General features: G+C 41.5%; 1 protein-coding gene across 1 annotated transcript; it reads right to left on the reverse strand.

The window, feature by feature from the left end:
- Window positions 1–193: 193 nt before the first annotated feature.
- cracr2ab (calcium release activated channel regulator 2Ab) lies at window positions 194–14,993 on the reverse strand. The gene is made up of 18 exons (XM_008292822.1): window positions 14,940–14,993; window positions 13,797–14,163; window positions 12,579–12,690; window positions 11,860–12,049; window positions 11,590–11,736; window positions 8,122–8,212; window positions 7,597–7,692; window positions 7,018–7,205; window positions 6,761–6,832; window positions 5,957–6,005; window positions 5,793–5,875; window positions 4,859–5,450; window positions 4,642–4,780; window positions 4,141–4,222; window positions 3,652–3,766; window positions 1,743–1,844; window positions 1,405–1,481; window positions 194–1,263 (listed from the first exon to the last, which is right to left on the reverse strand). Exons 2-18 carry the CDS (start codon window positions 13,953–13,955, stop codon window positions 1,176–1,178), a joined length of 2,382 nt encoding a protein of 793 aa, XP_008291044.1. The 5' UTR covers window positions 13,956–14,163; window positions 14,940–14,993; the 3' UTR covers window positions 194–1,175.
- Window positions 14,994–15,133: the final 140 nt, after the last annotated feature.

Raw genomic sequence — 15,133 nt, forward strand, 5'->3', positions numbered from 1 at the left:
GTGATGCTCAGAAGGCCACAGCACAGTCATTAACAGTATTTCTTTTTTTTCTTTTGGTGATTTGTTCAGATTGATTGCAAAACTGTATAATTGTATAGAAAGTACAGTAATTAATTGTGTTTTATTTTATTATTTAATAATTGCATGTGGAACCTTGTTTTTGTTTTTTTTTTGGCTTCACTGATTTCAGAAAGATGTGAAATGTCATTTATTTCTTTTTAATTGATGATGAAATCAGAACAACTGGTGCCAGAATAAAACAGAACAATGCCTCAGAACAGTAACAAACACAGATGCAATATGTCATGTACCACGTGTTTTGGAGATGAGATGATCAAAGAATATGAAAAAAAAGAAACAAACAAACAAAAAAAAAAAACAGTTGAACGTGAAGATGAATAAAATGTCAAAGAATCAAGTCGGATTTTTCATTTTCAATGATTTTCCACTTAAAACTACTCGATTTTGTGACATAACATATGAGTGTACCACCCCAGAGAACTGCAGAAGAATTAGGACCTGAAAGCTAATGTTCACTTGTGGAGAAGCTACAGTATGTTTACGATTTTTTCTCTTGGGTGAACTAATTATTATACAGAATATACTTTAATCTTATAGACAGTACTACTGTGATTTGAAAACACAGCATTATTTACAGGGAATGGTGCAGCTCCTGGTTTTTACTGCAGGCAGGCAGTAAAAACCAGAACCTGAGCTTCATTACTTAAGGCTGACAGCAGTTTGTTCACGTAGGCAGTACAGATCTTCATGCTGACTTCAGCATGTACTTCAGCATGGGACTGCTTGTTAAAAGGCACGCATTCAGAAAGAGGCTTTTACACCAGCAAGAATGTAATTTTTGTTCCTGAAGTGCTTGTTTTGGGGCATTTTTGTGCCTTTAATTTCCAAGGCTGTAGGACGTGACTGGAAAAAAACGAGGGAAGAGAGCAGGGGGACGATGCAGCAAATAATCTGGGTGGCCGGGATTCAAATCAAGGACTCACCGTTGAGGGCGTTAGCACCCATGTTGTATTGGCCCCAACCGCTCTACCATCAGGTTGCCACCCAAGACTGTAAAAAGACTGTAAATGTCCACTGTCCAAAAGGGACAGAACTCAGTAAATTGAGCATACAGGTAGATTTCCCCCACTTTTTTTTTCCTGGTCAGTATGTGCTCACTTGCAGCAGGCTTTCTTCTTTACAGGCTGAGCGCTGAGGCTGACTGTCGTGTCTCTTACTCTGTCCTCCTGCTCCATTAACACTCTGAGCAAACACAAAGATAGAAAAAGAGAGAGGCCACTGCATGAGCCAGTGGAGTTATCATCATGCATCTGATGACTGGTGTGCAGTGCGTCGCTTTGGTGTGTTTGTACACACTGACACACACCACAGTGGGGATCTTACCTGGCCAGGTGTGTCAGCGACTCCGTCACATTCTTGCCTGTGTAGGCGCTGACCTCAAAGAACATCACCCTGTTCTCCTACACAGGACATTCCCACAAAAGATGAGTCAGACACGCCGGTGGCAACAATGTCATCGTCGTGTTTGATTAAAACTGAATCAAATGTACAGAATCAACAACACAAGTAATTTTTTTTAAAAGCACTGACAAGGAACCACTCCATTACATTTATTGTGAGTTTGTGTGAAAGCAAGCGTGCGAAAGCAATTCAGCGGAAGGCTATAAAAGCACATAAAAAGCGTCCTGATCAATTATCCATGAGCTATAATTTAGACTTACATAAGCCAGCTGCTCAGCATCTTTAAATGACACCTCCCTGCCTCCATCCATGTCCATTTTGTTGCCCAGCAGGAGAACAGGGATGCCCTCTCCTGCTGCTTCCTGAGAAAACAAAGAGCAGGTTAGTGTTCTTGGAGGACTACTCCAGGAAATTAGTATTGTACCTCATTCAAATTGGGGGACTTGCAAGAGACAGAATGAGGTTGTTTTTCTGGCCATTGATTAAACCTCTAAAATCTCATTCTCGTAGTTTAATCGTAGGACTTGCTTGAGTTCCTTGAAGACATTTCACCTCTCATCCAAGAGGCTTCATCAGTTCTGACTGACTAGTTGAGAGATCCAGATACTTAAATCCTTAAGGAGCCATTAAAACTTGAACTGATGAAGCCTCTTGGATGAGAGGTGAAACGTCTTCAAGGAACTCAAGCAAGTCCAGCTGCTACGATTAAACTACAAGAATAACCCTGACCTGGATGACTGAGAACCTTCGCAGACTTCAAGTTTAAATGGCTCCTTAAGGATGTAAGTATCTGGATCTCCCAGCTAGTCAGTCAGAACTGATGAAGCCTCTTGAATGAGAGGTGAAACGTCTTCAAGGAATTCAAGCAAGTCCATTTCCTACGATCAAACTACAAGAATAACCATGACCTGGATGACTGAGATTCAAGGTTCAAGGTCTTTTATTAGTCACAAACACAGTTATACATGGTATAACGTGCAGTGAAATGTGTTGTGTGCCTGTTCCACACCAAATCAATAATAATAAGATAAATAAGAATAAGGAATAAAACACACAATAAATAAATATATATATATGGATGTAGATATATATATCATAGAGAGAGAGAGAGAGACAGAAATAAAAATTAAATCAATCAAATAAATCAAATTGTCAAACAGTCTTCAACAATCTTCACGGACATCTAAAATCTCATCTTCATATCATAAGATGTCTTCTATGTATCGCTAAACTGTTGCTCCCTCTAGAATGTGCAGATCTACACAATCTCCAGCCATCGCCTGCCAACAACTGTGCTCAAACACTCTAAAATTACTTTGCACCACACCACGGCAAGTCGTATAATTGGAGTAATTCAGCCATAAAATCTTTCTCCTGAGGAGGAATGATGACACAGAAAGCTCCACCCAGCAAGCTGATGGGACTGGTTCCTGCGGCTCGTTACATATGGAACCCCTTAATTCACGTTTGTCATCAGCACACTGCGTTGTCAAGGTGGAAATGCTCATCCATAGCACTGACTGCTTACTTCGCTCATTATATTCCTTCTCGCGTTTGAAAAATATTGACATGTTAACAAGATAAAAACACAGGAGGCAGACAGAAGAGAGTGTTTAAATAAAGAATAGCCACAAGAGCGCCATGTAGAATGGTCTGACTGCAATCACTCTGCATAACTCTGCAAGGGCACGTTTGTTTTTCTTCAAACCAGTCGCAGTTGTCTTGGATGAGGCTCAGAAAAGGACACACCGACAGTCAAAACAGCGGCAGGAGGATTGTTTGATGTAACATTTGCATGCAGGGAGGTGAACGCTGCCACTGAAGTACATAATTAACCGAAAATAAATGAATAAAAATAAAATATCAGCGCTGCTATTGCACAATCGAAATTTCTGGCAAGACTTGAAATTCTCAGCGTGTACGTTGCTGCCTGGAGGTTGTTGTTGTTGTGGAGGAGAAAGCTGCGTGAAATGCGAGGCCAATGGCAAGCCTATACCTTCAACCTGCATCTGGGGAGTCAAGGCTAAAGTCGATGCAACCCTCGCCTTTTAGCATTCAGCATGGGTCGAGCTCCATTACAGGTGGTAATACAAATAAAAAAAGGCCACATAGAAAAGATAAGCAGCTCTATGAAAAGTTACAGAGGACTTCATGGGTCAGAGGTCAAACCTGGACATTGGTGAGCCACGGTTGCACCGCCTTGAAGCTTTCCTCCACCGTGACATCGTACATCACCACCACACCGTCTGCCTTACGGAAGAACTGCTTGGTTATGCTGCGGTACCTGTTTTAGCACATTCACAACTATTAGTATACATCATGTATGTGCACCTAAATACTACTCCAGTAATACTGTATTGAAAAAGCATACTATAAAATATACGATATGCACACTATAAAGTATCATGTGGTGTATTTATAATGTTTTTTTAGAAAACACACATACCTAGTCACATAAAAGAAAGTACTAGTGGAGGAATCTTATGTAGTTCTATTATACTTATTGATATTTAAGTATATTACAGTACGCTTGCAGATAGATTTCAACAATTCTGCAAAACTATGTTCAAAAACTGTCAGGACACTATATTTTTCAAACTATTATTATTGCATTTACAAGGTACAAGGTGGGGTTAATGTAACTATTCCATCACTCACCTCTCCTGACCCGCAGTGTCCCAAAGCTGCATGGCTATCTGCATATTATCCAGGGTTAACGTCTTCACGCTGTAGTCAATACCTGATAAGAAGATTTGTGTTTAGTTTTGCTGCGTGAATGAGTTCTCGAGTTTAAGTATTTTTGGACGGAGGATCAATGACATGAATGGCCACTAGGGGGTCTAAGTGTGATACCGACTGCGGCCCGTTTCAGAAGAGAAGAAGGAAACGAGGTGGCGATAACAAGGCTCAAACGAGGATTGGGAGAGATGAAAGCAAGGAGGAAAAATTCATCAGAAGTGACATAATCTGCTGTACAATGTGTGCCAGGGCTCTTAGACAGGCAGTGTGACTTCACAAGCCCTTTCATGTGATGCTAAGTCGCCCTGCGATCTTCTGTGTTCGCATCTACAAACACACTCACGCCGGTCAGATTTGGTCAAAAACAGCTCCCTGATCGTTTCACTGTGCACAACACAATCACAATGTCTTTCTTCTCACCCACAGTGGCAGTCGTGGAAGGGTGGAAACGGCCCTCACAGAAGGAGCGTAGCAGGGACGTCTTGCCTACGCTGGAGTTTCCAACCAGGACCACCTTAAACAGACGGTCCGGGGCAAACAGTGCTCCTTCTTTGGCCTTCTGAGGAAGACAGAGACAAAGACATTGTAGTTCATTTCAAATCAAAATGTAATCGTAGCTCCAAAGCTGTCGACGTACTTGCTGGGTCTCCTTCCCGACGGGTTGCCCTCTTGGAAACGCTGGTGTCTTCTTCGTTCGGGTAAAGCGGGATTTCCTCGCAGGGGAAGCATCCTTCAACACCGGGATCTGACTGGAGGGTAGTGTAGCAGAAACATCTGTGGCCATGACGACACTGGATTCAATGTCACTCTGCGCTTCTTCTTCTTCTTCCTCCTCATCATCCTCCTCCTCACTGAGCTGGTGCATCAAGAGCTGGGGTCCACCGAGAAGCAGGTGGGGCAGGTGGTCCTCCTCGATGGAGATGACCCGGCGGAGGGGCCACCCGTCCGGTGGGGCGTCCAACACCTCCTCTTCTACCCCCGCCTTCTTCTCAATTTCCACTTTCTTTGATCTTTCTCTCTCCTTCCCCATCACTCGCTTGGTGGTGGCCATTTTGCTGGGCGGCTTTTTGGCCTTTGCCTTCACTTCCTGCGCTTTGGGTTGAGTGTACCCATTGGCTAAGCCTGAGTTCTTCTTCACCGAAGGCCGCTGTTGGCATGCAGGGGAGCTGGCAGGAGTGTTGGAGGATGGAGGGGAGGGTTTGGTGGTGTTGGTGGTGGTGTCATCTTCACTGCAGGAGGAGGAAGCAACAAACACGATTTGAAGATGCTCTATAGGCAAGGCCTCCAGAGACTGGTAGGACCCGTCCACCAACAGTGGGGCTCTTTGGGAACAGAGGAGAAACAGAGGATGTATCGCATCACTTGACTGAGATGAAAATCTGGAGGCCGAAGCCTTCAAATGCTTTCGATTTAAACTAGAATGTTAATTTTTGTAAGTGTGTAGAATCAAATATCCTCTGTTTTTCCTCTTTTGATACATGATTTTCACATCACACTGAAGAGGAAATAATCTGACTGGGGTGAGTGGTGTTAAAAAAAAAAAAAAAGCACTGTCATGATAAATTAATCACCTTTTTGCCGGTTGGCTGGCGTCATCAAATATGTTGGCAAGGCCCGCTCTCTGCTTCTGCTTCTTTCTGAGTGAAGTTCGAGGCTTGTTTAAACAAAGAGGACGTGTTACACAAGGTTTCTAGACACCACTTCAATGCAGTTACATAAAACAGAATTCACTTACCACACCGCAGCATATGTCTCGCTCATCCTTTAAATGTTTGTTCATCTCTCTGGGAAGATTGAGAAATTAAAGAGAAGAGAAGGACAGAATATTTTCAAAGTGTTTCTATCTGCTCCTCTTGAGTCTTTGCAAATCCTTCAACTTAGTTTGGATTTGTGAGGATTGACAATTAGGACTGAACAAGAAGCCAAAAAGATTAAAAGCAACTACTAGCCAGCTTTGAAATGCACCCCCCCAGGTCAACATTGGCTAATATTACCTACAAGTTCTGATAATGTTTGAAAGAAAACATTTCATCTTAATATTTGAAGAATGTTTTAAGATTATTTTTTATTTAAAAAATGTTCCTATGAGGATAAAAGTTAACTAAAACAGAACATTTCATCATTGAGAGGATGTTTGGAGGATGTTGTCAGTTAATGTTACAAGATAACAAAAGAAGAACGTTGTCAAACCAACATTCTGAAACTGTTTTCCAGAAGTTATCCAGGCCTCAGAAACAGAATGTTTTCCTATCATTTGCTATATAAACAAAGGTAGAACATTTTGCTTGCTTTATTGCGAGAATGTTCTTTCATGAAAACGTTCCCACAATGTTACACAATAGAAAGGGAAGAAGGTGCTTGAAGCAACATTCAAAAAATGTTTTAGGAACATTTCTTAGAGTGCTTTATCCTGCCTTTGGGAGCAACATTCTGGGAACTAAAAGAACAGATAACACTGAAAGCATTACTAGAACTTTGCAGAACTTTCTCAGAATGTTTCTAGAACAAAACAAATGGTCATAGATTGTTGTTGTCATACCTGAGGAGGTCGAGCTGCTTCATCAGACTTTGCTTCTCCCTCTGCAGTCCTTCAGTTACTCTGTACATTTCCCTGAAACAACAAAGAATGACACAAAAACACTAACTTCTCAGTTTAAGGGTTAATATTAACTTAAAGCTTGAGTTATGGTTTAGGTAATTCAGGATTAAGCATTTTTCTGACACAGCTAGGAATTAACTGCAGCGAGGAAACACTCCGGCATCTTAAGCATGGTGAATACAAACAATGATACCCACATCTCTTTCTCCTGGTGCAGCCGGGCGGCCTGCTCCTGCAGCATGGCCAGCTGCTCCTGGGCCAGCGACAGCTCCTGGCTGGTGCTCTCCAGGGCTCTGGATAGTTCATCGTTGGTCATTTTCAGCTTGACGTTCTCCACGTGGCTCTCCTGCTTCTCGCTGCTCAGCTCGTGGCACTGGAGCTCTAACTGGAGAGGGAGACGTTCACAGGAATGAAACTACGCTAATGCCAGGCGAGTGTGCTTAGAGGATATGTGCGGGGGAAACGGAACAGCTGCTTAAATCCTGTCCCCATGACACAAGGATTAATACTTTACTGTAGTCGCACACGTTCTGACTTTATAGAAATTATGTGCTCTGTTTCTTTCCATAGTAATGGATCTAATCATTATTTTCTTGTTACATGTTGAGAGAGTAGATGACATGTAGCCAAAGACCTGGGCTGAAATCAAACTGTTGGCTCATGTTTTAGCATTTTCTTGCACTGTGTTTGCACCTCAGAACAAGAATATATATATATTTTGTCTGTCTAGCATCTACATCTAGTGTGAATGGATGTTGTTAGGATGTGTCGCTCACCCGTTTCTGCTTCTGGAAAAGCTTTTCCAGCTCTTTCTCCTTCGAAACCAGTTGGTGCTCCAGGTCCTGGCTGCGCAGCTGAAGACGCTCAGAGTCCTTTAAAAGGTCAGAGGTCACAGTGTGAAAAAAACCAAGTAGCATATAATTGAGGTTAAAGAGCCTCTCTGGAGGCATAAAATGCTGCTTGAAAGCCTCCACAAAAAGCTTTAATTGTATCATTTAACATTCTCGACATTACATCCTACTCCTTCTGCCTCCGTGAAAAATCCTGAATCTATTAGTATGCAAACAGTGTTGAACTGAACATTTCACAGCTGCCTTCCAGACTAGTTGTAATGTCACAAAAATCAGCTTGCATATGTTCAACTTTAAGGTGAGTACAGAGAAACTTTTTGGAATTTGAAAATAGTCTCCTGGAGTCACATTTGCATGAATATCTTCCTGTACAGTCGGTGAAGAAGGAACAATATCTGTGCTGTCTTTTCTTGCGAGAAGGTGCTGTCGGTAGGTGTTGAGCTCTTGTACCTTCAGGAGCAGTCTGTCTTTCTCATTTTTGATCTGTGCCTCCATCTCTTCGTACAAATGTCGGATCTCGCTGTCATGTGTCGCAGCCTTCCTGCAACAAGGAACAGCACTGGATGTTAGATATGTATAATGAGCTTTATATTGCACTTTTCTTACCAATGCTACCAAGGTGTTTCTGCTTCACAAAAGGATTCAAGCAACAATAACTAATCAAAAAAGAAATTAAAAATGACAGACATGAAAAAAGCATATTTCAAATAGAGATTTAAAAACAGTGATGGATTTAGTCACCTGTTGAGATCTGAAAACTGAAAAATATTTTAAGTTTGTTCAACTCAAAAATTTAAATTCAACTGCTGCTTGAAAACTTGAAGTAATCTCAGCTTGAAGACAGCATTTGTTTCAACTTAAAAATTTAAGTTAAACAAGCCATTTAACTATTTGTTGCGTCAGCTCGATGCTCTCGTTAAAACAAGTCACTATGTTACGTTCTCCATTCAAGAAAACTCTCTTTATCTCGTCAAACATACAGAGAATTCCTTCCTGTTTCAACTTGCACTTATGAATTAATACAACTTCAACAATTTTCTACATTAATTCCATGTTAAGTTAAGAGGACTAATGCTTTTAAATGGTTTCCACTTCGTTATTTTTTTTGGCATTGTGGCTAATAATGCAAAGTTTTCCTTAAACTTAACATTGAATCATTTTACAAGTTGTTCAAAAACATGAAGTTTATTTGACTGATAACAGCTTTATACTTGCCTTGTTTGGCTTTTGGTACATTTTTAAAAAATGGAACCAACCAGATGTAAATAATAAAAATAAGGAGGTTGATGGGATGAGAGGAATTTGAAAGCTGGACCAAAAACATCAACAAAAACCAAATGTTGTTTAGAAACAGTTGGCCTGGTTGGGAATAAAACTGGCAAAGATCCATTTTATCACAAGAATTTCAAGGTTTCTTCAATGTTCCAACAAACTGGAAGGAAGTGAGACAGAGTTACAGAGAGAGCTGGAGACATGGGTAAATATATCAAGAGAGGTAGAGAGTAGAATAGAGAGAACCAGAACACCACTATCTGCTGATCTCAGATGGTTTCCAGGCTCACACAGCTCCTTTATATAGGTATGGCTTTAATCATGTTAGGCCTTAAAGTCAACAGTAATATTTTAAAGCCAGTGTGAAAGAAAACAGGGAGCCAGTGTGGAGAAGCCAGCATGAGATAGCAATCTTGTTTACTTGAACAATAGTGATCCTGCTGGTTGCATTTTTAGATACCTGGAGGACTAATACCAGCATAGAGCACATTAGAGGGATCTAGAGATGAAAATTACCATAATGGACCGCTGATGTTTACATTATATATGGTGTAATTTGCACATATTCAAGCAATTAAGTTGGACATTGCTGCACACTGAAAGTACTTCTATTAGTTTTTGGGATTTATAAACCTTTGATTACACTTACTGCTAATTTGACTTCTTATTTATTGCTTCTTATTCGTCACATAACACTTCCTGCCAACTTTAATCCACTGTTTCCTGTCAAATTCCTTGTATGTAAAAACCTACTTAGCAATAAAACCTTTCTGATTCTGTGTAGATCCTCCAAAAACAAAAGGATGTAATTTTTAAAAACAACCATCTTCGATTGATTGTCAACAAAAAAGGCCAGAATCCTCTAATACTCAATTTGTTTTGGCATTTGGCTTAATTCTGTGTGAAAGTGCTCCTCGACTGAAGACAAGACTAACAATTTCTGTTTTGTTATTAAGTTTGAGGAAAGTTCAGCAACTGAACCAAACAGGCAGCTGGTGAATTGAGAAAAAAACGTCTGCTTACCAGTGACACTGTACATTATGTAAACCAGACGTTTACATACACTGTATAATAAGACACATAACCTTTTTTTTCCTCTCATGTCTGACATTAAATCAGACTAAACTTTTCCTGTTTTAGGTCAGTTAGGATTACCAAAATCTTCACAATGTCTTTTGCTTATGTTCTGGGGTTGATACGCACATTTCACACCAAAACACTTCATCTCTGGGACACAGAACTGTCTCCTTTCTGAGCTGTATGATGGCTGCACATTCCCATGATGTTTAAACTTGAGTATAATTGTTTGAACAGATGAACGTGGAACCTTTAGACATTGTACCCAAGGATGAACCAGACTTGTGGAGGTCCACGATTCTCCTCCTGATATCTTGGCTGATTTCTTTAGATTTTCCATGTTGTCACTAAAGGAAGCAGTGTGTTTGAGGTGTGCCTTAAAATACATCCACAGGTGTGCCTCCAGTTAATTCAGATGTTGTCAATTAACCTATCAAAAGCTTCCAAAGCCATGACATCATCATCTGGGCTTTTCCAAATAGTCTGAAGGCATCTTAGTGTATGTAAACTTCTGACTTTGAAGAAAGTAGTAAATAATTCTCTCTCTCATTATTCTGGCGTTTAGCAAATAGAAATAATTTTTGTCATCCTAACTGACCGAAAACAGGAAATTCTGATTTAATGTCAGATAGTGAGAAGAAAAAAAGGTTTCATGTCTTTTTATACAGTGTATGTAAACTTCTGGTTCCAACTGTAAATATATATATATGCAGATGTATTGTGCAGACGTATCGTGATTAAACAGTGAATCGACATAATATAATATCCGCAAACAGAGCAGCACTGTTGTCTAGACTGAGCTTAAGCTTGCATTATTCCCTCCGTACGTGTAAATACATAGAAATACCTGCACACAAACAGCAACAGAGCTTCATTTCCTAACCAACACTGAGTGGTATTTACATTCCCTCTGACAACTCTTAAGACCCAAACAGCCAATTAGTAGAGTCTGGAGGAACAACAGGCTGTCACACAGTGCAATGGGGGGAAAAAAAACAAAACCTGCATCTCACAGACAACTTATCTCAATAAGCATCAAGCGTGCTGCTCTGCATCATGAGAGCAATGTACTGGAGATGTATGATAGCTGTTCTGTCCACTTGGGCATAGCGTTAATGGGTTTCCGCTGCAGCAGAAGGTGGTCGGACTCGGAGAGCGCGCCTCCAGATTAGCGGTCATTTGACACGGATAAAGGGGTTGTTCTATAGGGAATTACAGGTAAATCCATGCGAACGCTCTCGGGCTGCACGGGGCCATCATGTAAACGCACCGTTATGTCACGGATTCCTTAGGTGGCTAATAAGGATATTTGCTTTATGGTATACAAAGTGCACTTCTTAAGGGTTTTAAGTGTGGGAACCACTTGAGAAATGTGGCCTTTTACACCCACGATACATAGACACTGTCGCCACATTACAGTGTTTCTTCAGTCTGTAAGTTTCTATTTCATTCTCTGTTTTACAAACTATAGGTTAGATTTATTGTCTTTTTACATCCCGTTTTTCACACCTAAACGCAATCAAAAGCTTGACAGAAGAGAAAACGACACAAAGAAGCTCTTTCTTGTACCTCTGGAGGGCGCTCTCCATCTCCTTCTTTTCCTGGTGGGCCTCTTTGATTTGGTGGGTCACTCTGGCCAGAAACTCCTCAAAATTAGACAGGAGGTGAGGCTCGTCTCGCCTGAGCTCGGCCCAGAGGCTTCGCACCTCACCCGGACTGCAGATTACAGACCACATAGAGGGAGAGGAGTTAAATTAACCACCATCAGGAATGAGTCACAACAACAACAACAACAACAGCGGACATGCACACGAGGGGGTTCGCAGTGATTCCACTCACTCCTCAAACACATTACTGGCTCCCAGGCTCTCCAGCAGCATACAGAAGTGCCTCTCCTCCTCGTCCTCAACCCCCGACAGCTTGGCTTCCCACTGGCTCTGGTAAAGGGCTTCCTTCGCCCTAAAGATGGGGCCAGGGGCCTGATTTTGGTCGTCAGTCACAGAGATTCTCCGACCGTGCAGGAACTGACCTGATCCAAAGAGAGCCGGATGAAGATTTTAATAGCATGTGGAGTTGAGTTTTTAAGCAGGAAAGTAAATTTCCAAAACATTATCTTCTGTTTAGGACAGGGGCGCAACTACAAAGTAATGAAAGAAAGTCTGTAATGATATAAAATGAAAGGAACAGGTGAACAATCCAACATATATTCGTCTTCTTCATAATCATAAGTAATAAAATGTACATTTCAGTGCATTTAGGTGTTTACCAATATCATGCACACTTTATCTGAGTCAAGTCTTATCTATTCGTGTTAGAGTCACATAAATCTTTGCTCAATATTCCCCTTTAATGCCCCTGTGTAACTGAAATTACACCGACTATAGATTTTAAAAACACAAACTCAGTAGGCTAACATGCGTATTATTTTCCATGAAAGCGATAAAAGTTATTTTATATCCACTTGACACCACATTTGACAGTGATTTGTTTCGCGTTGGACAAACACAAAGCTGTTTGAAGCGTGAGGAGCTACAGGCCTCCGACGGCTGTAAACCTACTGAATCCAGAGGAGAATGCCTCCAGTGTGAGGTAACCGTTGCGGTCCGTATCCAGAGAGTCAAACACATCCTCCAGCTCCTCTGCAGACAGAGGCAGCTCTCTGTGGAGCCTCTGTCGGGAGAAAGACACAAACAGACATTACTTTAAAATGCTGCTGTCCTGAGCTCAGCCTCACGCACGCAGCTCAGAAAGATTAGAAGCTATTTAAAGTTGCTTTTATTGCCGAACAACTGAAATAAACACACATCACATGATGAGTTTGTGCTTTAAATCTGCCCGCTGTATTGTTAGAACTCAAACGCAGCTTGCGTTGAACAAACAGTGGCACCAAGTGGCTGCTTTTATGAGTCACCGTACGGTAGTTTTTCTTGGAAACCCTCAATACGCACAACAGCAACAAAAAGCATGATGCTCACAAGAGCCCCGGCCTAATTAACTGACAACGCAGCTCAGATGTAGTTAGAGCTTTAAAGAGGCTGCCGTGTTATTGTTCCTGCCTGCGTTCTTCATTTCAGTCTGTGAAATGATGTGTGTGTTTGAGCTGAATTATAGGAACATGTATCCACTCCACCACTTCTGCGGCTGTTCAAGTGCGCTGAGTGGGTGAAGTGCTTCTTTAACAATGGTAATATAAAATGGAAATACATAAATAAATAAAAAAATCCCAGAATTGACAGTAAAGTGTTTTCTGCTTTCCTATTCACCGCTATGGCGGCTGCACCGGACACAAAATTGCGCCTCAGGTAAAAGCATGACCTATTGTTCTTCTCAGCGGAGGCTTAATGCGTTCGTGGATCATCCGTGCATTTTCAGAGAAGAATAAGGGACGTTAAAGAGCGAGCGCGCAGAGGAAAACAAGCCACTCTGCATGCTTTAAATGGAAGATTAATAATGGGAGAATCAGTGGGCTGCAGCAATTTATCAAATTAATTCAAGTTTAAGCCACTGTTAAAGAAAAATGTCAAAAAATATGCTCTAAAATGTAAAGTGTTTGCTTTTTGTGGTCCTATTAAGATTTGGTGAGCAAAAAAACCTCCAGAAAACATCACCTAAAGCTTCAAGAATCTCAAATAGGCAACTTCTTTTTCAATTATTTGCTGATATTTTATAGATCAAATGATTAATGATGAGCTGAATACTAGCTCAGTGAGATCTCTCTTCTCAAACACAGCACCCAAATTTTAAAAATCCAAGCACACACAGCCTCCAACTCTAACCCTCATGTCAGTGCGGGTGATGAAGCCCTTCGCCTCCACGTCGCAAGTCTGGAAGAACTCTTTAGTCTTGTCCAGCAGGGCGATGCGACCCCACTCGGAGCCCCTCCTGCCCACTCTCAGTCCAAATCCGTTCACCCTGCCCTCCTCCTTGTCCTCCATGTCCCGAGACTTCTTCTTTTTAAGGACGCTGTGCGTGGTAAAAACCTCGGTAACACTCAGGAGAGGAATCCTCCTCACTGGCCCTGCATCCAGTCCTCTGGGGCCCTTACAGTCGCCATGACGACAGAGGCAGGAAGCAGCATCAGATGATGAGATGGCTGATAACTCGGAGGCTTGTATGCACGCTCAAAAAACTGCGTGCAGCTTCCTATAAGATGAACAGAAACAAACACAACTTTAAGAAAGCTAAACGCGGTTACACAAGTAGCATTAATGCAACCACACTTGTTACAACTATGCAGCACTTCTCTTTTCTAATAAGCCAGAAACAAGCCACACACAAAAGTATGTAAACACAGTGTAAAGGATTATCTTAATACCCCGCCATACAGAACACATGACGGCATAATGCCCGGCAACAGCTAAGCAGCAGACACACACATGAATTCACAATCATGTACCCCATCTGCGCTTTTAGTGGTTTATTTATTTGTTTGTTTTCATCACAACTTTGTGTCTCCACCAAAGGTTTCCGAGGTGTCGTCTTGTCTGAGCCGCAGTTTGTCTCGTCAAAGATTCTAAATATGTCTGCAGAAAGCGAAATGCGAGGCAGATTCTGAAGATGAGACGCGTCAACAAGGAGAAGTTTGTTTCAGTGGTTGAGATTTTTCAGCTTGGCAGTGAACTAAAAGATTAAAAAGACTCAAAACGTGGCCCTCCTCTGACTGCCCTCAAGAGCTTTTTGAACACATAAATTCCTTGTATCTACAGGCTGATGTAAGCCTTACCCTTGTCAGTACAATTTTAGTCAGAGATGCTTTTAATCTTTCAAAAAAAAAAGAAAAGTTTCGGCCTTCCTTTGCAGCATTTACAAACCTCAAGGCAAATTCTTTCTCTGAAACCTTCACTGCAACTTTCCCTGGATGCACAATAAACTACAAACTGGATCTTTAAATAAACCACAAACAAAAACACAGGTCTTACCTTTTTACCAAATGATATGCAGAAGAAAGTGGAGCCTTTATCCGCTCTCAGTGTGAGCGGAGCAGTGAGCGCGCTCGGTGTTTAGGAAGTCTTGCCTCACAGACGATTGTTGAACAAGTCATTCTGCAACCATGTGATGTCATGAGGAAGCGGCCTGAGGCTTTTCAGGCTGAGTCCACCCGCTGCTGCCACAC

The sequence above is a fragment of the Stegastes partitus genome, unplaced genomic scaffold (genome assembly GCF_000690725.1).
Source record: "Stegastes partitus isolate 25-593 unplaced genomic scaffold, Stegastes_partitus-1.0.2 Scaffold836, whole genome shotgun sequence".
Lineage (NCBI taxonomy): Eukaryota > Metazoa > Chordata > Actinopteri > Pomacentridae > Stegastes > Stegastes partitus.

Coding starts and splice junctions, on each gene's coding strand:
- cracr2ab (XM_008292822.1), bottom strand. CDS start 13,955: ATGGAGGACAAGGAGGAGGGCAGGGTGAACGGATTTGGACTGAGAGTG. Junction 12,691..13,796: donor TCACCCGCACTGACATGAGG/GTTAGAGTTGGA, acceptor TTCTCCCGACAG/AGGCTCCACAGAGAGCTGCC. Junction 6,833..7,017: donor CTGCACCAGGAGAAAGAGAT/GTGGGTATCATT, acceptor TTGTTGTTTCAG/GGAAATGTACAGAGTAACTG.